Source organism: Amphibalanus amphitrite, unplaced genomic scaffold (assembly GCF_019059575.1).
Source record: "Amphibalanus amphitrite isolate SeventyFive unplaced genomic scaffold, NRLGWU_Aamphi_draft 000569F_arrow, whole genome shotgun sequence".
NCBI lineage: Eukaryota > Metazoa > Arthropoda > Thecostraca > Balanomorpha > Balanidae > Amphibalanus > Amphibalanus amphitrite.
In genome coordinates this window covers 97,691-119,668 of record NW_024882063.1, presented here as the reverse complement: position 1 = coordinate 119,668, position 21,978 = coordinate 97,691, and the positions used below count along the sequence as shown (strand labels likewise).

At 49.6% G+C, this 21,978-nt stretch overlaps 2 protein-coding genes across 2 annotated transcripts; one reads left to right on the top strand and one right to left on the bottom strand.

Moving 5' to 3' along the window:
- Positions 1 to 1,780: 1,780 nt before the first annotated feature.
- Positions 1,781 to 9,665, top strand: LOC122394026 (myotrophin-like). Its single transcript, XM_043390563.1, has 5 exons — positions 1,781 to 1,938; positions 7,905 to 7,986; positions 8,162 to 8,272; positions 8,461 to 8,544; positions 9,007 to 9,665. The coding sequence occupies exons 2-5, from the start codon at positions 7,918 to 7,920 to the stop codon at positions 9,091 to 9,093; spliced, it is 351 nt and encodes a 116-aa protein (XP_043246498.1). The 5' UTR covers positions 1,781 to 1,938; positions 7,905 to 7,917; the 3' UTR covers positions 9,094 to 9,665.
- Positions 9,666 to 12,879: 3,214 nt separating this feature from the next.
- On the bottom strand, positions 12,880 to 21,004 carry LOC122394024. Its single transcript, XM_043390562.1, has 5 exons — positions 20,394 to 21,004; positions 15,659 to 15,896; positions 15,129 to 15,308; positions 14,081 to 14,191; positions 12,880 to 13,294 (listed from the first exon to the last, which is right to left on the bottom strand). Exons 1-5 carry the CDS (start codon positions 20,850 to 20,852, stop codon positions 13,074 to 13,076), a joined length of 1,209 nt encoding a protein of 402 aa, XP_043246497.1. The 5' UTR covers positions 20,853 to 21,004; the 3' UTR covers positions 12,880 to 13,073.
- Positions 21,005 to 21,978: the final 974 nt, after the last annotated feature.

The window sequence follows — 21,978 nt, the reverse complement described above, 5'->3', positions numbered from 1 at the left end:
AGAACTGTTAGGCATTTTATAAGCGTCGAGATAACTGCGCGAACAATTGGCTTTGACAGCACTATCCTGTTGGGAGACGATCACAATGTTACTGTTGACCGTCGAAAAGTGAATGCCGTTGAGAAAACTTTTCATGTATTGGTAGACGAACTTTCGTCTTTCGGCACTGATTACAGAGGGCCTTTCGGTTTCATTAGTATTATTAGTCGAGGCGGTCACGTTGGACAAAATCGTCGCTGGGCGTTGCTCATTTAGGGAAAGCACTCGTGTTCAAGCCACCTGCCATGGCATTTACATTTTGGCTTGATGGCGCATGGCACCTTCAAGCCGGTTCATGATTGCAGAGCCGCTCAAGCAAGGAAGATATGATTCTTTGTTTCTACACGGTTTTATGCTCAATTCTTAACCCGCGCCCTGCTGGGGGGGGTGTTTGAACACCCCCCCTTGTGGTTTTTCGCGAATATCTCAAAAACGGCGGCGCGGAGCGCCGCCGTTTTTGGTACACCTTATCATACATCAATTCTACACATGTTGTGAAAATTTCAGACCAAGGTCATTCAAAGTCAGGTCACCAGGTCACTTGAAGTGACCTCACCTCATAAAAACTTTCAATGTCTGTCATAGCTACACCGAGTGACCGATCGCTTGGAAACTTTCAGCGATTGCTAAGAGCAATAGCATGTACAAAATGTATATCTCAGAATTTTGATATCGATGACCTAAGGTGAGGTCAATTTTACGACCTCCCCATTATAAGTCAATGGGAGAAAATTGAAATGCGCCTCTTTTGGATGAAAGACATTATAAACACTCCCAAACACCGAATTACAAGTGGTTTAGACACACTGAGCTTGAAAATGGTGTCCGTGACCCCTGTTTATGCCCTGAGGTCATCTTAGGTCACGAATGGTATCTAACAGTTTTTCGCAAATAACTTTTGATAGAGGCATGCTAGAGCGATGAAAACGCCTTAGATGTGTTCAGCTCGACGATACGGATCGACTGATATGCAACATGACCCTTTCCGGTCAGGTCATGACCTTGACCTGAGGTCAAATTTTCAAGTTGACCTTTCAAGGTCAAGTCATAGTTCATTCGATGCGTCTTGAAGAGAGGAACACGATGCCGGTAAAAGTAAGCTCGTAAAAGGCTTGGGTCAAAAGTTATTGCAGAAAAACTGTTTTCGAAAAAATCGGCTATTTTTGCAGTTTTTGCCCCCTGCAGGCAAAACCGTTGACGTTAGGTCAAATCTGAGAGAATTACTCAGAAAGGGCGTTAATAGGGCTATCGAATGCGTTTTTCCGCGGCGCTGTAGCTCTATTGGTTCCCGAGTTATGCGTTGGCTTCTTGGAAATTTTCGACATTCGACCTGGAAATCGGCAAAATTTTGCCTTCAATGACCTCTGGTGACCTGACCTTTGACCTGACCAAAAAATTGACCGAAGTAATTTCGTCATTATTTTTTACGCTCTTTCGAACGCCGCCTTCCGCGTATCGCTACGTGGCCCAGGAGCCGAGTTACAAGGGGGGGTGTTCAAACACCCCCCCCAGCAGGGCGTGGAAATCCAGGACCCCCAGCAGGGCGCGGGTTAATTTTGTGGCCGCGAGCTAGTAATCTCGAAGAATGCATAAAGCTGCGCAGTTGATACAAAACTGGTGAACGCCCTTTGCCTCGCTGTGTTTTCTAGGAAATGACTATGAAGCGCTATCCTCAAGTTGCTAGGCGACGGTGGGGAAACCTGCAACTCGTTTGCTAGTTGCTAGGCAACGCCCTATTTCTTACCTTTGGAGACATTTCAAAGAGCACGGCTTTGAAGATTCGCTTCAAAGGCCCCTGGGCGTAGTCTCTTCGTTTTGAAGGAGCCGGCAATTTCCGAATTATTTTGAAAAGTTCATTTTATTTTATCTCCATCGCATATTTATATCCTGAAGGAACAGGTAGGAAACAGTATGTGTATGTCGTTGTAATTAAGGGCATGTGTAGCAAAAAGTAATAGCAAAAATAGCAATAGCAAAAAGTACTTCGCTTAAATTGCTTTTAAAATAAAAAACCTCAACTGAACGGTTAAAGCATTATGATTAGTTGTTTTCGGAACAGTTAGATAAAAATTAAGTAGATCATCTTTACTTTTTCAGCCAGGATATTAAAGTCATTGACAGCATGCTTTCTGAAAAAGAAATGTCAAGCAAAAAGGATATCAGTTGGGCAAACTAGACTTTTGGAATCAAAATATGGAGGCATCAATAATTAGATTCTGGTGGGAGGAGCCATGACCAAATATGGGCATGGAATCAATTTTTTGATTCATTTGGGTACACTTTTTACTTCAAATGTACCGTTACGGTTGAAAAAAAGGCCCATGACGGTGAGATTTTTCTTTAAAAAGGTAGAAAAATGTAGTAGGCTTGCAAAAAGTGTTACCTCAAAGCTAAGAAATTGTCCCTTTGGCCTTGTGAATGGGAAAAAGACAGAGCCACTGTCCATCACCTAAAGCTGTTTTGAGGAAATCACGCTGTATGCTATTTTTGTATCATGAATCACATACTAAACAATCAGTATTAGTGTAAAATGGCAAAATGAAATTTTTAAACCCCTAATTATCATTGTTGTAGTGCTTTTATATTATTTATATGGGTTTTACCTGTTGCTTCAGTTTTTGTATTCTTGACATTTAAAAATTGTGAATTGTTATCAAATGTAGTGAAGGTAAAGTACAACAATGCTATAGGTATCTGTTGTGGTGCTGAGGATACCACGAAATGAGAATAATAGCAAGATAAATGCTGTATTCTTGCAAGTCATTGTTGCCTATCTGTTAACATTACCTGTGAATCAAAATAATGATTAGCCAGCTGATAGGGAATCAATATTATGATTATCTGTTTAAAGTGAATCAATTCCTTGATTGCCTTTCACTACCTATAGCAGTGGCGCAGCCAGGGGGGGTCAGAGGGTCAGCTGACCCCCCCGAAATTTCTGTCGGGGGCCCGCTCGAGAAAGAGAGAAAGAGAGAGAGAGAGAGAGAGAGAGAGAGAGAGAGAGAGAGAGAGAGAGAGAGAGAGAGAGAGAGAGAGAGAGAGAGAGAGAGAGGAGAGAGGTCGTAATCTAATTGGACGAGCCCGCTTCGAGAAATGCCTACTGGGACACCACGGGTGAGGGGTCGGCCCGGGGCTCCAGGTGGATGGGGCCCGGGCCCCCGGGAGAACGGGCCCGGGCCCCCGGGAGAACGGGCCCGGGCCCCCGATGGATGGGTCCGGGGCCCCCGGTGGATGGGTCCGGGTCCCGGGGAGAACGGGCCCCGAGCCCCGGGTGGACGGGGCCTGAACCCCCGGGAGAACGGGCCCGGGCCTCCGGATGGATGGGGCCCGGGGCCCCCGGTGGATGGGCCCGGGCCCCCGGGAGAGCGGGCCCGGGCCCCCAGGAGAACGCACCCTGGCCCCCTGGGTGGATGGGGCCCGGGCTCCGGGTGGATGGGGCCCGGGACCCCGGGAGAACGGGTCCGGGCCCCCTGGTGGATGGGCCCGGGATCCCCGGTGGATGGGCCCGGGCCCCCGGGAGAACGGGCCCGGGACCCAGGAGAACGGGGCCGGGCCCCCTGGGTGGATGGGGCCCGGGCCCCGGGAGAACGGGCCCCGAGCCCTGGGTGGACGGGGCCCGGATCCCCGGGTGGATGGGGCCCGGGCCTTTGGGAGAACGGGCTCTGGCCCCCTGGGTGGATGGGGCCCGGGCCCTTGGGAGAACGGGCCCTGGCCCCCTGGGTGGATGGGGTCCGGGTCCCTGGGTGGACGGGGCCCGGGCCCCGGGTGGATGGGGCTCGGCACCCCTGGTTGACGGGCCCCGGAGCCCCGGGTGGATGGGGCCCGGAGCCCAGGTGGACGTGGCCCGGGCCCCGTGTGGATAGGGCTCGGGCCCCCGTGTGGATAGGGCCCGGGCCCTCGGGTGAATGGGGCCCCCTAGGGTGACCCGCTTGCTCCGCAACGCGAATAAGGGGTATTTTCGATCGGTGGGCGTTTGGTTGGTCTTGTGTCCGTGGGTTATGTAGGTATCCATTTCGGTCGATTGCCTTTTGACGGCTAAGTATTTTGGTTTGGGAAAAAATATCCATCGCATCGAGGTACAGTACAGATACAGTACAGTACAATATATTTTGGTAACCAAGGACAAGAAACATCAGAGAAAATGATAGAGGTGCTCGTGTCTAGTGATAACTGATAACCATGCGTTCTACTTTAGAACATGCTAAGTATATTTTATAGCATAGGTTGACGTAGGCTACCTATTGAAAAATGGAGGCCATCGATGAATTGCTATGTAGAGGTTTGAAACGTTTATATTTTTAAGAATATTGTTGCTCTTCATGCAAAAGCGATGAATGGATCTTGGACAAAGTTGAATGCTCTTTTCAACTATGCCATTTTCAATTGTCAAACGTACCAGTTTATGCAGCAAAACCCGTGTAATTAAGTAGATAAGTCATGAACAAATGCCATTTTCTTCAGCGATTTGTTCCACCTTGTTTTTGATCAATTAGCTTTTCATAATTTTTCCATGAGAGGCGGTACGTTTCTCTTGACCTGACCTTCAGGTGACATTGACATCCACCCTTATGCATGGGAGCAACATCAAATCACATGTTTGAACGCTTGAAACCACGAAAGGACTGCAAACGCGCCGCTAATGCGAGCCGGCATACGCCGAACCGCGATTCTGGCCAAACATGGTCTCGGAAAGTCGGCCAGGTTTGGCCTACTTTCCGACCTTTAGGTCGGAATTTGACCTTGAATTGACCTTTAGGTCATTTGGGCCAGGGTCATGAAATTTCTAGGGTAGGTGTAAAATTGATCAACGCGAGGGTACTGAAAGACCTCGCGATCAGCCGCTTTTTACGCGAGTTATCTGCGAAAAAAAACTTTAGGGGGGATTGCATCAGGCATCAGCCCCTTCCCCCTGTGCCGCGAGGGTTAAAAATTCTTGTGAGCGAATTCACGTAATGAAGAAGAGTAATGGCACAATTTACTACAGCAACCAATAGATCACATAGAACAGGCACATGGGACTAGTTAAATATTGTCCGACGGAAGCAGGCAACAGTTCCGATTGCATATATGCTATGCATATTGCGGAAGAGGCACATTTCGGCCTCGAAAGATACGAATTTTTACGTCATAGAACATATTTTTGTCGTGGTCAATTTGCGCAAAAATTGAACACCGGGTGATTACCGAGCTATTGTTCTATCCAAATGTTCTGATTCAAACTCGCTCAGGGTTATCGTGCAGGTAAAGGGGGCCCGCTCAGCAGAATGTGTATGAAATATGGAGAGATTCTGAAAAATGGGTGGGGGGCCCGCACACTAGGGGGCCCGCTTTGGAGGCGATGACCCCCCCGAAATGAAATCCTGGCTGCGCCACTGACCTATAGAATTCAAATTGTTGTGATAGGAGTAATATTATTTTGCTTAGGAGATAGTTCCAGCATTTCTGTTCAAGATCAGGCATGCTCCTTCTGGAAACACTCTTTTATTTTTATGCGATTGGTAAGTTAGAAATGGTCTGCATTTATGCCCAAATATGGTCATAAGGAATCAATCTTTTGATGCCTCCATATTTTGATTCCAAAGGTCTAGTTTGCCCAACTGATATGTGAATGTTTTGTTTAAAAATATCAAATTATTAAAGGTAAAAAAAATCGCTTTGATCTTGAGATAGGTCTTGATCTTGGTCTTGATCATTATTATCCAAAGTTTCCTCATGATCAGGTACAATACTAAATCAGTGTTCAAAGTCAATAGGTATAGCACAGCTCAGTCAGTCCAGTAGCTGTCAGTAGACTGCGTGGCCGTGGTGAGAGAAAGTGTTCCCAATTATGACAGTCCGGGACCCGAGTTCAAAGCATGATGGGTGCTTGATTGATGTTTATAACCCTCCTGACAGGTATGGTTGTGGTTGGTGGCAGGCTGTCTGTAGCCAGTCGAAGTCAGTGAGGGCTGAGGGGGACCAGCCGTGCATAGCTGCTCATTCCATCTTATGTTTGATAAATGTATTTTGTTGTTGTTTGTTTGGTGGCCTTGTGCATGCATTTAATTTCTGACTCTAAATTCTGTCATAGACAAGGAATTGTGTGGTCAGTAGGTAGAGTGAAGTCCTCATTACTAGATTCAAAATTTACACAACAAAAACCTTGGCTGATTGATCTAGCGCAAGCTATCAGCATCATGTTGCTTGTTTTTTTGTGCATTTCTTGCACTAGCAGATGCATAGGTGTACCTATGATGAAGTTTGAATTTATGAAAGCTTGGCATTTGCTTTCTCATGCTCCTGTAGTTGCATAATATTGCCGGTCCCGTAGCTCAGTTGGTTAGAGCGTTGGACTCCGCGTGGTGAGAGCACGCGTTCCCGGTTATGACAGTCCAGGTTCGAAGCGCGACGGGCGCTTGACATTTATGGGCCTCCTGACAGGCATGGTTGCGGTTGGTGGCAGGCCGTAGCCAGGCGAAGTCAGCGAGGGGACCGGCCGTGCGCGGCTTTGTGCGCACGTTAAACTTTGGACTCCAAATTCTGCCATAGAATCGGAATTACGCGATCGGAGGGTAGAGGGCAGGGTCATCGCAACAAGCTTCGCTTAGCGGTGGCTCTGTCCTTGTGAATCCTTCCCATCAAAAGGTTCGGACTAAATTTATATAAAAAATAATAATAATAAATGGTACATTCTTCTAACTATTCAATATACTTAACAGTTAACATCATCTAAATCTTTTTACTGCTGGCCCTTCCACTTGTTGGAAAATTTCACATAACAGAACCTCACCAGTCACCTAGCCTGCACTACCAAAGACTGTTTTACAGTTTCCACCATACGTTATAGTATAGTTAAATATGCCACCAGGCACCAGTTTGCTGGCTCCCACTTTGTGGTTTTCTGTGTAATTCACAAAATAGGCATGGGGCATCAGTTTCAAGCTGCACAGGCCCAAGAGGATGCCAGAAACATTATTGTTATAAAAGGGTAGCTGTCAGCATTGTACTGTTTCCACAACTCTTAGATGTGCACTTTTTAGCAACATCTTTGGCATAGGCATAGCTTGGAAGTTGGAAGATTGTATTAATAGAAGATTATGGATTATGGGTTAGGGAAGATTGTAACCAACGTATCATCAGTTGTAAACTGGCTGGATCCACCTGCCAGGTCTGCCCATTTTGCTGAACCTTGGGTGGAAATAGAGTACCTCACCAGTGTAGCTGTGCATTATTGTAGTCCCTTACGAGAACACACAGATACTAGCAGTGGTGGGCACTCGTAGCTTGACCCCGACTTTGATAGCGATAATTCGATAACATTTTTCGAGGTCGGCGACTTCGATAACAATAACTCTATAACCAACTCGGTCACTTCGATAACGCGATAACGATGACGATAATTTCAAAAAAGAACAAAGTCGAAAGGATAAAATATTTGAAAGGAATAAGCTTCTAAGTAATATTTACTTCCTTAAATATTCCTTAAATAGGGAAAACATTCGTCGAAAAACTTAAATATCTTTGGCGACAGAGCTTGTTGGGACGAAAGACGTTCCGAATAGCATTTTTTTCAGTGCTCACTGCTCAGTCTACAAAACGGCTATCTCAGTTCAAAACCCCATGCTGAAGGTGAACTATTCCTTAATATGCTCCCGTCGTATTTGATGAAGTTGTCGTTATCGATTGACCGAAACGGGGACTTCGATAACGACTTCGATATTCGTTATCCATAGGAGTTATCAATGTGCCCACCACTGGATACTAGTGATGAGTGTGACTGAATATGGGTGATTTTCATTGTTATGCAAATCTGTTTTGAATAATTCAGTTTTGACACTTCTTTCTATATATGTAATGCAAGCTAATGCTTTTTCCTGAATTTTCAGATAGCAGCTAATCATGAGTGGGCTGGTTTGGAGCATCAAAAATGGAGACATTGAACAAGTGAAGGAGGCTGTTGAATCCAAGGTAATGCTATGATGTGCGATTATGTTTCTAATGACGGCTATGTTTCAAAACAAGTTAGGCTGGTTTCATTTCATGATAATCTTCTAGCATCATCTGCATAGTTTGTGTAGTCTCTCTGCTCATTATTGCGCCATAAATTGATGTCCGTCTTTATCTCTTGATCTCCTGTTGCCAGAAAGTGGACCTGAATGCGCCAATAGATGGTCGCAGCCCGATCCACTATGCCGCCGACTATGGTCAGCTCGAGGTGCTGAAATATCTCCTCAGCAAAGGTGCAGACCTCAATGTAAGTATCGGTGTTGAGACAGGAAGGGACACAATCGGCGTGCTCCTGGTCCTGGTGTTGGCACGTCGTCACCCAGCAGTGATATTATGACTCTTTCTACTGAGTTGACGTTATTTTCATTTCGATTCTCTTTGTTATGTGGCCTCACGATCAGTTCCAGTACTAATTTTTCTTCGATTCGTTTCCAGGTGCTGGACAAGCACGGCATCTCGGCGATACTAGCAGCTATCTGGGAGGGCCACACCGACTGTGTGAAACTGATGCTGGAAAAGGTACACACCCGAACTGCTGTTACATGCGAGATATCTCATTGCCCGGTCCTTGTTCAACGGTGGTGATGATTATGATGGCTGCAGCTTTCACTTGATACGATATTAAATTCCATACCATTTTTTAGCCCATCCCTGTTGTGCTCTAGAACATGAAGCGTGAAACATTCTGCCTTGATTGGAACTCTCGTTTAAAAAGGCTCGCTTTCTCGCTCTCGGTGAAAAGCCTTGTCATTCTTTCCATTTCTAAGTATTGAACACGCAGTCTCATAGGATGGCCAGGACATTGTTGCTCCCCTGCCGTTGAAGAAGTTCACTTTTTTCTTTCTGATGCGGTCGATGAAAAGTTGCTCGTCACACGTCCGGTCTACGTCAAGTCCTCGCTGGCATTGTGTTTGTTTATTTGACACTCAAGCCGCTCACTGCTGCCGTTATCCGTATCAACCCCATCCGGTCTCCTTTCAGGGTGCGTCCAAGTCGGGCAAGACGCCGGACGGCACGAGCTATATCGACGCTGCGGAGAAGGCGGACATCAAGGCGCTGCTGCGGTAGGTGGGCGCCTCGGCAGCCCGTTTGTGCTCTGTGATTGGTGCCCTGGTGCCCCGTGTGATCGCTGACGATCCTAAGAGAACTGGATGGCTTGCAGAGGGATGTGAAGAGAGCCAGATGAAACATAGAGCTATTCTTTGTAATAACACTTTTTTGGTACTCGTGCTATTCACTACTTGATTGTTTATTTTAAGGCCGTGTGAGCGTCAATCGTCCTCTTCCATGATTGTGTTTGTGTTTTCTCGTCCGTGGGGACTCTGTGGGAGGGGGTGGAGGTGGCCTGGCCGGACGTCCTGGGCGGCTGGGACCGGGCCTGGCCTCCATCCGGCCTCTCCATCAGATAGGGAGTGTTTGCACGCGTCCTGTGCGTCGGACGGAGGGCAGTGCGCCGCGTGTCACGCGCCGCGGAACGCCACTCCGTCGCCCCGGGCGTGTGTGGGTGGGGAGTGGGGGAAGCTGAGATAGGTACGTTACGGTCGGATCCGGTGCAGTCGACCGAGGCGATGACGGCTATGTCGTCACGCACGGCTATTGCCGGCATGGAGGTGCGGAAATACATTGACTAGGTACTCGTGGATCATTGTTTCGGATATTATAGTGCTTGGATTTGATGATTTTCTGTCATTTTATATTGCTTTCTAGATTGGTACTATTTTCGACCGAATGTGGCTGTGGGTGGAATGGGACCAGGAATCCGAATACTTGACAGCGTTCCTTCCGTGTATTGCACTTCGGATGTCCTGCTTTCGGTTAGACATGGCCGAAATATCAAATAGCGTTGTATGAAATATCAAATATCGCGGTCACTTTCCGGCTGTGTGGCTCCGTACTGTCCAACTGAGCGATTTACAGGAAGAAGACGGCCCACTGCTATCTCAGATTTGTTGATATCTGACCCGGTTTGCATGGTGACTCGGCAGTAAATAGCGAGCAACGAAGCAGCTCGAGTGGGGCCGTCAAATGTCAGTTCTGGGTGTAGCCCAGAGTCATGGTCAGGCCTCTGGGAAGTTTATTGTTTGTCAGTGACTCAGTAGAAGGTATCGACATAACTACAATCACCCTCAGCTTACAATAACCTCAACACTGTACACTTTGCATCTCTACAGTATGCAGTATAAGATCTGGGCTAATTCGCAGACAACACAGCTCAACCCTTGCTCACCTTTATATTTCTAGCGCGGGTCTTGGGCTTCTAGACCTTGGTCTGGGGCCCAAGGTTTAGAAGAAACAAAAACGTTGAAGTAACTAATGAGCTGAGATGAGCTTTGAGCATGACCCATTGAGCTTATTACAAGTGTAATAACGGCAGCGCCGTCTCGTGTTTATCATGACTACATAATGCCTACATGCCTAATTGGTTTCTCTTTGCACTGCCCCAAAACACCGATCGCTTTTGCTTGGCTAACACGAACATATTCAATGATTGCAATGTCTCTCAGCAATTGAACGTCGGCTACTACATTCGGTCACACACAGTGGCGGATCCAGGGGGGGGGGCTGCGGGGGCGCCCCCACCCAAGGAAAACTGGCGCCACTGCGCCGAAGGCGCAGTGGCGCCAATTTTCAATTCGCAACTCATCGGAGTGCCGCATACTAGGACTAGGATGCAGGGCATATTTTAACATACTGACTGCGTCGTCCCCCCTGCCTTTGGGACGTAGCCCTCGCGAAATTTGGACCACTGCGTCCCACACTGAAATGTCCCGGTTTCAGCGGAAAAGTGCAAGCAAAAATAATTAGCATGCCTCGGTCTTTTACTATGCAACAGATGTTGCCTTTCTGATTACCAATTTACCAATTACCAATTTTTATTCAGGCAAATCCACTCATAGTGGCTATTCCTTGCCATCAGTCAAGTTGTGAAATGCAGTGATATAAAAAGACATTCACACTTTCCACATGCACATAAACTAAAACGGGCATAGGTAATAAAAAGGGAAAAACTAAAATAAGACAATAATGACGATTGCTTTGTGCCCTGATTTACTATGCACCTAAGCACATACATGCGCTCTCCAGTCCTTGTGCCCTGCCCTATCCTTGGGTCGTACACCTTGTTATGTCCTGCCCTACTATACCCCAAAGATATGTGACCTGCCCAGTGCCCAGTGCCCTGTCTTAAGGTCTTGTACCTTGCCCTGTCCTTCCTTCAGGCCCTGCGCCCTGCTCTGCATTCAGGCCCTGTGACCCTCTCTGCCCTGCCCAGTGTCCTCAAACCCGATACCTTGTTGTCTTCCCGTCTTAAGGGCCCGTCTGCTGCCGGTTCGGTGCTGGGCCCGGATTTCGGGAAAATCCGGGCCTGGATTTCGGGACCGGATTCGGGACACTTCTCTCCATAAGAGCCCCACACCAGCTTTTTAGTGTCCCTTGTCGGCCTTTGAGGGCCCCTTGCCGGCTTCTCAGGGCCTATTGGCGATCTCTGAGGGCTACTTGCCGGCCTCTGAGGGCCCTTACCGGCCTATCAGGGACCAGCAGCTCTAAGGGTTCCACACACGCCTGCGATGACCCCCTAAACCAATGGTTGAAGGCCCCCACAACGGCGCCTGCGAGGGCCTTCACCGGCGGCTGTGAATGCCCCACACCGGTGCCTAGCTGAGGGCCCAACACTGCCACCTCTGAGTGCAACCGGCACCCCTGAATGAGGTCCCGAAACCAGTGCTTCTTAAGGCCATATATCGGCGGCTCTGGGGGCTCAACGCCGAAGCCGCATCGGACGGCCACTCACCGGTGACTTTTGAGGGCCCCACACCGACGACTCTGAGGGCCCCACTGGCGTCTGAGTGTACCTTGCTGCCTGCTGGTCTCTAAGGACTCCACAGGGCTCCCAAAGGCACCGCAGACCTCTTGAGAGCCCCTTGTCGGTCTCTGAGAGCCCCTGTCGGCCTGTAAAGGGTTCGAGCCAGCAGCTCTAAGGGTCCCACACCCGACTGTGACAACCCCACGCTGCAGTGTCTCTGGGGGCCCACAACGGCAACTGTGAGAACCCTCACCGGCGCCTCTGAGGGCCCACAGCGGCACCTCTGAGGGCCCACAGCGGCACCTCTGAGGGCCCCGCACCAATGCCTCTGATAGCATCACACCGGCACCTGTGAGGGCCCACACCAGTGCCTCCAAAGGCTTCATAACCGGCGGCCCTGAGGGCCATACACGGGTGATTTTGAGGGGCGTACCGAAGGCACCACACAATCCCTTAGTCTCGCTGAGCTTCTATCCCAATTCCATACCGGCTTCTATCCCAATTCCGGCTCAACTAATTATCAGCCCCCCCCCCCTCCATGGGTCAGCAGCGCCGCGCCGGTGCCGGGGGCCAGCGCCATCGGGGCGGCACTTGGGCGAATTTCGAGACTGGCCAAAAGCAATCACAGCCCGCTCCCAATATCCCGCTTGCTGTCCCTCCACCGGCACATAACACAATGACACGTGTATCTCACCTGCATTATATACTATTTCGCTTGCAATGTGGTATGTGCCCTTTCCGATCGAAGCATGTGCCCTATGCCACCTTTGGGACGCAGTAAAAAATCCTTAAAATATGCCCTGCTAGGATGCAAAAATCAGTCGAATAACGTCGTTTCAGTACGCTCCGCACCGATATTTCCAATCGTGTGGTGTCACTGTACATACTGATCCTGGGCGCCTCTTGTCAGGGCCACTGGGCGCCAATATTTCAGCGCCAATACGATGCGACTATGGCGCCCATCCGGGGCGTGGCGCCCAATTATGACCTGCAGCCCCTCCCCAGTGAAAATCCTGGATCCGCCACTGGTCACACAATGGACAGTCATTCACACTGCCGTCACTGTAAAGTGGCGATGAACACACTCTCCTTTCACCGCGCATTGGTTCAATATTACCCTCAAAACAAGTCAATGTTTTTATCTTTCCATACCGATACACTTCCGTAGTCATAGCATCAGCATAACTAGAACCACCACAACAGCTTCACATGTGACGAGAACTAACCTACCCCTCTCCTACCACCTTCATAGCACCGCCATGGGTTTGTAGATGCCAGTATAACCGATGAGTCGCGCCCTCAGCGCCGGCAGCGTCTTCACAGTGGAGACGACGTCGTCTAACAGCCGGCTGTACTCGCAGCTGAGAATGTAGAAGATGTCCCCCGTGTCAGAGTCGTAGGACTTGTGGAGAACGATCCGACGCAGGCCCGCCCGCTTCGGGATGGTCCGGTACAGAAGTCGTGCTCCTATAGGAAACGCACGGTGTGAGAAAGGGCTTGTCACTGAAAGGTATGCTTGAGCCATGGACGCTTATAGTTTTGCGTCAGCATGTTTGTCGTGAGAGCGGACGCCGACGAACACCACGCATCCATAAATATGACAAAGTGATTTTATTCTCATTTTCTAAGCATGTGCTTTCTGGACCCTTGACGGGTGATCGCTCAGACTAAATTTATTTTCTTGTGTTTGGATAACGCAGCCCAATAAATATCCACGACTCGAAACTTGTCAGTAATAAATAAAGTGATATGGATAGTATGTTACTCTAGGCCCCAAGCCACTGGGAGAAGGCTCTAAATCTGTCTGCCCATGTCAGATCGGGTTAGATTGGTGCCTACATGTGTCAGTATTTGATATACCCGACGGTTTGATAACTGTTACAGACGTTTTTGCGCTTGTGGCCCTCCTGAGCTGACCGTCGCCATGGCTTGAAAGCTCATCATAACTAACAAGAGTGGGAGCGGAAAATGCACTACACAGGATTTCCAAGAAGAGGATCGTTCGAGCTCTTCTTCCATCGCAATCGTACAGTGATTGTGGAATGGCCTCTGGACTAATCGTCCTTGGCTAAATCAAGCCCGTTTTTTATTTGTACATTTTACCCGATTTCAACTCCTAGTTGCTGGTGTCGCAATCGGACAGCTTGGTTATACAACTACCTAAAGTAAATATCTTGAAGTTCACGCCTCACCGAACGGCTTCTTCATAAATTATCTGACGTATTTTTCAGTCGTCACCGAAGCTGAACTCACCGGTCCAGCTGGGCCAGTCGCGCTCGAAGCTGTGTCGGTCGTCCCCCTCCATGACCCGGAACACAGAGATGATGTAGCCGGTACGGTCACTGCTGGGACGCCGCTGGTCGGCTGGGGAGGGAGAGAGAGAGAGAGAGAGAGAGAGAGAGAGAGAGAGAGAGAGAGAGAGAGAGAGAGAGAGAGAGAGAGAGAGAGAGAGAGAGACGGAGGGAGGGAGAGAGAGAGAGAGAGAGAGAGAGAGAGAGAGAGAGAGAGAGAGAGAGAGAGAGAGAGAGAGAGAGAGAAGAGACGGAGGGAGGAGAGAGAGAGAGAGAGAGAGAGAGAGAGAGAGAGAGAGAGAGAGAGAGAGAGAGAGAGAGAGAGAGAGAGAGAGAGAGAGAGAGAGAGAGAGAGAGAGAGAGAGAAGAGAGAGCGAGACGTCACGCAGTGTGACCTCTTATAGTGACCTCTTGGATAGGTCAGGGTTCGGAAGACATACAGCATGAACTGAGATTACATGGCTTCTAAACTCATAGCGTGTGAATTACGTAAATAATGCGGGAAATAACACGCCAGTCATTTTTGTCGTTCACGTAATGTTTTAGAATCAACCGCGAAATATGCCTTTCAGGCCTCCGCAGTATTTCTCTCGGAGCGAAAACGTCCAACTTGGCAGCGTTTGAACATGTGACAGGCGAGATGCGATTTCACGGACTGCTTTGTCTCTTTGCCAGCAGTATTTTCTGCTCTTTGTAGGAGACAAGATGAGAGGACTCGCACCATCGGACAATGGACGGACCTGAAAGTCGCACAGCCGATGCATGTGCGTGTGTCTTATTGGCGTAGCTAAATGTCCACTTTGCTGTATGTATTTGGACTAATTCTTATTTTAGTCATTCTGGATTGAGTAGCCAACCATTTTTATCTTGAGCTTGACGATGAAACTACCAAAGACCAAAGGATTCGTTAGAAGTCACATCAATTGAGTAATAAAGTCACAATCTTGACATCAATTGTCGCTTTCCTTAGTCATCCCTCCAACACCTTCTCCCGTGCATCCATGACTCACTGAGCGGCGGCCGGGCGATGGTGGCCACCTCCTGGTACAGCCGCACTGTGTGCTGACCGACCAGGGTGGTCTGCAGAGGTGAGAACGTGGTCCGCACGCCGTGTCGCACCTCCGAGAGCACCTCCTGCGCGGCGCGGCCCGACTTAGCCACCGTGTAGTAGAGCAGAAACGGAAACGGCTCTGTGGGACCACACGAGAGAGATTGATAGTCGCCCATGAGCGTGAGAAGCCATGTTAGTTGTTCTCGGACCAGCGGAATCGTATACAGATGATTGATTGCACTTTCGATATCATGCAAAATGGTCATTTAGAAATATCGTCGGCAATATTTAAGCTGCGAGTTGCTGCCGTTTAGGCGTCATCAATCAATTGTTTATCTCGCTACCAAGCAGCTTTTCTTTCCACTCCGGCTTTAACTCTCCCACTCCCTTGCTCCGCCCAACTCCTTCATCCCGTCCTACCCTCACACCTTCAGCACTCACCAGTCACCAGTCACCAGTCACCACATCGCTACAATATCTACTTCTCACCGGTCCTCTCCAGGTTACTAAGCAGTATCGCATCTCTCGTCTTCCCCGCGGCAGCCACCCTCTTCAGCAGCGATAGGCAGGCGGTAAGCTGGACCTGCAGCGGGCTGACGGGCTCCAGCACACTGGGCGGCGTCACCGGCTCCAGCGGCGTCAGCACGTGCAGGACCACCGACAGGTCCGGGTCGCTGGTCTCGTGCATCCGCAGACGCTGGCCGCGCGCCGGGGGAGAGGTCGGCAGCTGGGGGTGGGAGAGGGGAGGTCAGTGTCGGTCGGGGTTTGTTCAATGGTTGCTTGGAGAGACGACGGGGTTTTCCAAAGTTGGTCGGCAGTTGTGCGGCTGGATTGTGAGGAAGGTCAGTTGCGGTCGAGGTCAGAATGCTGTTGGGAGTTGTCAGACGCAGTTGCAGTTGCTGTGTGTTGGAGGACGTCAGATGCTGACGGGACTTTCAGGAGAGGTCGGTAGCTGAGGGGATGGAGTGGGGTTTAGAATTTAGATTAGATCAGTTGCGATCAGAGTCGATTGGAGAATGCCAGGCCAGAGTTGGCCTGGTGCCGGAGGAAATCTTGGCGACTGCAGGGATGGGTGAAATCGTCAGTCATTGAAATTTACAACGGGTCTGCTTGCATCCCAAGTTGATACACATTTAGCAATGGCTAGTTAATATGCCTGTAGTATCGCATGGTTGTCAACAGGACCAGTGACAAATATCTCAGGTCATCTACCCGACCGTTTCCCTTCGGGATTAGTTCCGACCGCACCCCTCCCTTGCCCGAGTCGACCGCGCCGCCAGCCTTCTCGCGTCCCATTCTCGTCAGCGCATCAGCCCGCAGCTCGACCGCTGACAGGCGACCAAGAAGATCTGAGCTGGCGTCTTGTCGCAGCCCGCTCCATTTCACTCAAAGTTTATTTAACCCTCATCTGCTTTGATTTATTATGCGAAGCCTTCACTTCGCTCATGGCTCTCGCTCTAAAATAGCTCGCACTCCACCCACGCGGTAGATAATTAAGCCCAATTTAAATCACTCAGCGTGGTGATTTCGCGGCCCATTCTCTACTGATTGTCACCGTCGTCGTTTGTACACGGTCGCTGGCGGTCGGCTGCGGTGCTCGACTCAGGTCAATATGTTCTTTGGACGCTGGGCGCGACAAGCGTTACTGCTTGGCACCTGGCTGCTTGCGGTCCGCCCGGCCAAACGTCGCCAGTTGTGTTTATGGTTGTCAGATATGAGCTAGCCGCTGATTGCTGGAGGACAGAAGACGGCTTCATCAGGGAACGGTGGGGATAGCCGGGGACGGATAAGCAATGAACTGTGACGGATGTGATGAACCGTGGCGTGACGGGATGTGTGACGGCTGTGACGGGACTGGTAATCTGGTGTGACGGAGTTCGTAACGGACTGTGACGGAACTCGCGATGAGCTGTTACGGTATTGTGACAGGAGCTGCAGTCAGTTTCAGATGCGGGATTGTAGACTATCCTTTTTTTTGCTCGGCCAGCCTAGTGCCAGTCTCGAGCGGTGGGACAGTTAACCCGGCAAGTTTGGCCGGGATGCAAAAGTTACGTTAAACCGGTTTATGTTAACCCGGGAGCAAATAACAACGTGGGAGCCTATCTTAGGTGTGACAAAGCTAACGGAGTACAGTCGTCGGCTTAGCGTTCAAATGACGCTGTTTACACTTTACATGAGTCAGCGAAACGTTTTTCTGCGACTTTGCAGAGTGAACCTCAGAAAAGGATCCTTGGTAGTTACCAGAAAAGAAGAATGTAGATCCGTCATTCGTGCACAGCCTGATATCAGTGTTTAGATAACTTATTTATTGCTTCGATCACAATTTTAGCGCAAGTTTTATGTCGAGGGGCGCTTATGGCGTTTTAATCTTATGAATGTGACTGAAAAATGCATATGCAGTCAAGGCCATAGCAATACAGACGCGATAGAAGCCTGCAGAGTGCAGATGCTCCATCGAGGGAGGAAGCTGGTTATATGGAACTGAAAATTTATTTTTCTTACATTGTAGATAAATATTTTCCGGTGCTTTATCATAAGTACCTTGTATATATGTAGTTTGAATTAAAATAGTTATTACGATACATAATTGTCTCAGTTGTCATGAAAAAAGGAGTTACAGGTAAAGATGTCCCATCTACTGAAAGCTAATGTGGCGTTTTCTGTTTATGTTTAATAACCCGGTTGCATGCTAATTATTTACGAACATGAAAGAGACAGGCAGAAGGATTTATGGTCTGTCGACCTAAGAGTGACCTCTCAGCTATTGAAGGAATATTGTTTTATGCTCGCCGTGAAATATGGTGTCACTCTGGAGAGTGGTCTGGCAGGCGGACGCGCGGTGTTGGCTCCCGGTCCGGACGAGATTCACTCCCTCCCGCCCTGCCAGCCGCCTGGATCCCTCGGCCGCCGATCCGACGGCTTTCAAAGCTCCTCAGACCGGGGGCCAATGGGTACGGCACTGTGTGCCATCAGACATTGCCACAGCTGATGGCTAGACACTATCAGTGATCGGGGCAGGTGTGGTCTATGTTGTTTCTGCTTATCGGTACCCATCGCCAGACGGGGTACGTATTATTGTAAATAGGTCAGTCGGGCCGGCCGGGGGTATTCCTGTAGGAGAGCAGGGTCGCTGGTTGCGCTCTACTGAGCGGAAGGCGCGCGGCTCGCGGCGGAACGCAGCGACTCGGGTGTCGACCGGGTCGGGTCGCCGTCAGCGTCACGTCACGTCACGGTGTCTGTTGTTTGGCGCCGTCCCGGTCACCAGAGTTTGGCAGCCGGCGGATCTGTCCGTCACGCCCCCGGCGCCGGCAGTGAGGGGTCGCTCCGCTGCGCCGCCGCGGAAGTCACGCGTGGCACTGGTGTCCGTCACTGGGCCGGTCTGACCCAGACCCAGGCCGATAGAATGATGGCTAGATTATGTAGAGTGGCAGTGCAGCTGAGAATAATGTGCCGTACAATTTGTCTAGACATTGCTGTTTTTACTCAAGAAGTCTCTGTTTAATACACTTGAAGAATACCGTCTTGTTTAACAGAGGTGCACCAAACTACATAGGTATGTATGTACAGCCCTCTGCAAACTGCGTGTTAGGTATTCTTTTTTCGACAAAACCGACAATATCGCGGATACTATGCTATTGGTCACTCGGAAATCGTAACAGCAAGACGCGCGAGACTCCGCACCTTAGATTGGCATTATCATCGTGTTCATTTTCCATCAAGTTTGGCAACAAAACCCAAAAGTTTATATTTGCCCCCAAAACAAACTGTTGCATTTTGTTGCCACACAAAGCATACCTATACTTTGTTTAGTGATAGACCCAATCGAAGGAGTGGAGCATGGTGCCTCTATTTGCAATGAATTCCGACCGACAGATCACATGGTCTTTGAGTTATTACCGGTTTTGTCGAAAAAAGAATACCTACCACGCAGTTTGCTGAGGGCTGTACGTTCGAACTCGAAATCTCGGAACCATTCGTCTCCCTCCCTCCCTTTTCCCGTGTCTATTTTACGCTGCTTCAAGCTGAGCTTCACGCGTCAGTTCTCACCAGACACCCTAATGAATGAGAATTGGCTACGAAAGTGAATGGTGGTCCACAAATTACATCGTGGCCAAAAGAATGGTGACAATTTCTCACGGTTCATTTTGATATGTTGTTGTGCTCTTTCATGCCTCATTCATCGCTAGGACGTTTTCTCATTTAGAATCGAGAAGCGTCTTTGTTCAATTTTGCATTAAAGTTTTCTTTTTGTCGGAACGGAATGTGGTTTGACATTTATCACTCACGTTTATTTTTCAGTTTCCCCTGTTGATTAGATTTGAAAACAAGAAATTTCGATGCTACGAAACATGCCCAATATGCCAAGCAAATAGCGAAAATAATTTTTATTGGTGTGTTGTTTCGTCAGACGTGGATGCATCTTTTTACCAGCATGCCAATGTCCACACGCGGGGAGCCAACGGCACTTCACGCTTCGACCGCTAGATGGCACTGGTGGTAAGCGCCTGATGGTATGCTGTGCCGCACGACACGATGCCTGGCTCGGGCGGCCCGTCACAGGCGCTTGCTTGAGAATAGAAATTTGAGCGACACGCTTGTAAGTTCTTGCTCTTTCCCATGGGTACTGACACCGTGGTAATTAAAAAAAAACACACACACAGAGCCATGTCAGTCAAAGTCATGTTAGGAATATATGTATACTTGACTGTGATGGGTCATGCTTGCTATTACAGCCAGTGTATTTTGAAGTTCTCTGACGAGAACAGTGTTGTTCGTCATGGGCTGGGGCAAGTTCAGGCCATTGGCTGGCTTAGGCCTCACTTATGGAATTCAATGAACGATGGATGGGCCCACGGTGACTAGGCAGTTTTATTGTGTTAAGTGACTCAATCGGTAGAAGTTAGACGGACTTCCAAATGCACTGAAATTCTCTACTCATCGTACTGGATAACGTTTATTTACCTGTTTGAAGTATCGCCGTTTTATTCCTACCTTTTCTCAATTGTTAATAACAATGTATTCGTTATTTCGGTGGTCTGGGTTTTGGCCCCAAATCATGCTATGTGATTGTCTCCGCCTGAGTTGGCCCTTTGGGTGTCATTACAGTGACAAGCTGACACATGCGACAATGACACCGTTCACCCAAAGTCAAGAAAAATAAAAAATTATAAGCCTTTCAGCCAGCCCACTACAAGTGTCCGTTTGGTCGCGTCACTTCTCTCACCTTGTGCCCAGTCGGCAGGAACCTGTGGACCAGTGCGTGGGGCACCATGAAGCAGTCCTGGCTCAGCTGATCCAGGGAGAGTAGCTCCTGCTCACACGGGTCGGGCGGCGGCGGCGGCACCACAGTCACTGTCGGCGGCTCCTGAGCCTGCTCCTCCTCCTGGCGTGACCGGCTGGTCCTCCTCTTACCACGGCCGGTCAGCCAGCCGACCAGGCCCGAGCGACGCGGCCGCGATTCGCCGTCGCCGCCGCCGCCGCCGCCCCCGCCGAACCCCAGGAAGAGGTGTGTGCGCGTGACACGCTCAGACGCCTCCTGTTCGGCGGCGGAGGCGGCGGCGGCGGCAGCGGCGGCGGACCGCAGTCGACGCGGCTGCAGTTTGACCCGACCTCGACCGAGCGAGAGCGGCGAGTGGCCGTCCGAGCCGCCCGACCGGCCGCCGCGGTTGTACAGAAAGTTCATGGTACGCGACTGCTAGTGGTCGAAAAAGTTCAGGTCAGGTCAGCCAGATGACAATGATCAGTTAGTCCTCAAAAGACATCTTTTGCTTTTTCGAGTGGGCTGAAGCTTTACATGTCTTTTCAAATGGATTATTCACGGTTCATAACCCCTTCACATGCTCTTGTTCATTCAGTCATTCTTATTCTCACATTTGTGCTTCATTCCATGAAACATTCACCCCACTTCCTTCACTTCACTTCAATTCAGGATAATAAGAAAATTGTTTACTTCTCTGCTTCGGTGTTTTGATTCACCAAGAAGCCTCAGTACTGCTCAGACACTCTCTCTCTATCAACAGCTTCTGTCCTTCACCAACTAGCCACCGATCCGCAGCACCTCACTGACCCGACTAACCACGACAGACGTGGCCACACCGCTCACTTGGCCCGCCCACCAACAACTGCCGAACCCCAGCTGGGCCCGGTCCGGCCTCCGACGGGTCGTGAGCTGCGCCAGCTCCGACGAGCGCCTCCTATACCCTTCAACAGAGGGTCGGTCACCCACCATCCGCCCTCACCTCACCGCTCCCTACATGTCTCCGCCAGCGCTGTCTACCGCCGTCGACCACCGTGTAAGCGAAGAGGAGAGTGGCCACCGTATGTCAGGAGAGGAGACAAACAGGCTTGGCGGAATCGGCCAGCGTCGTGCCGATGTCAGTGTATATACTGTCGTGGACGGAGGACCGCCCGACTGTCGGAATAGAACGAGGGGTGGCATTGGTATGACGAGGCCGCAGATTCTCACGTTGTTTGGAATAAGTAAAAGTGGGATCAGTGAGATCGATGTACACCAAATTTACCTCAAAAGATGCCTTACGTAAAAGAAAGAGAGAGAGAGAGAGAGGGAGAGAGCGAGAGAGAGATGAGAGAGAGAGAAAAAAAAAGAGACAGGGCGACGGGAGAAAAGGGTAGCAAACACAGGCAGGCAGACAGAGCTATCACATTTATATTACGAAAAATTCCTTCTATCGTTTATGCATCATAAATCAAAAAGGCAAAGGAAAGGCTGGACTGGGACGGCTATCTCGCGGTGTTACAGTACGTTTGCTGCCTCACTCCGGTTGGTACAGAAGGCCGCCGTTTGCCAA

Excerpts from the sequence above, each read along its gene's own strand:
- LOC122394026 (XM_043390563.1), top strand. The coding sequence starts at position 7,918 with ATGAGTGGGCTGGTTTGGAGCATCAAAAATGGAGACATTGAACAAGTG. Across the intron at positions 7,987-8,161 it reads AGGAGGCTGTTGAATCCAAG|AAAGTGGACCTGAATGCGCC; the intron begins GTAATGCTATGA and ends TCCTGTTGCCAG. Across the intron at positions 8,273-8,460 it reads GCAAAGGTGCAGACCTCAAT|GTGCTGGACAAGCACGGCAT; the intron begins GTAAGTATCGGT and ends ATTCGTTTCCAG.
- LOC122394024 (XM_043390562.1), bottom strand. The coding sequence starts at position 20,852 with ATGAACTTTCTGTACAACCGCGGCGGCCGGTCGGGCGGCTCGGACGGC. Across the intron at positions 14,192-15,128 it reads CATCGCCCGGCCGCCGCTCA|CCGACCAGCGGCGTCCCAGC; the intron begins GTGAGTCATGGA and ends CTCCCTCCCCAG. Across the intron at positions 13,295-14,080 it reads CGACTGGCCCAGCTGGACCG|GAGCACGACTTCTGTACCGG; the intron begins GTGAGTTCAGCT and ends CGTTTCCTATAG.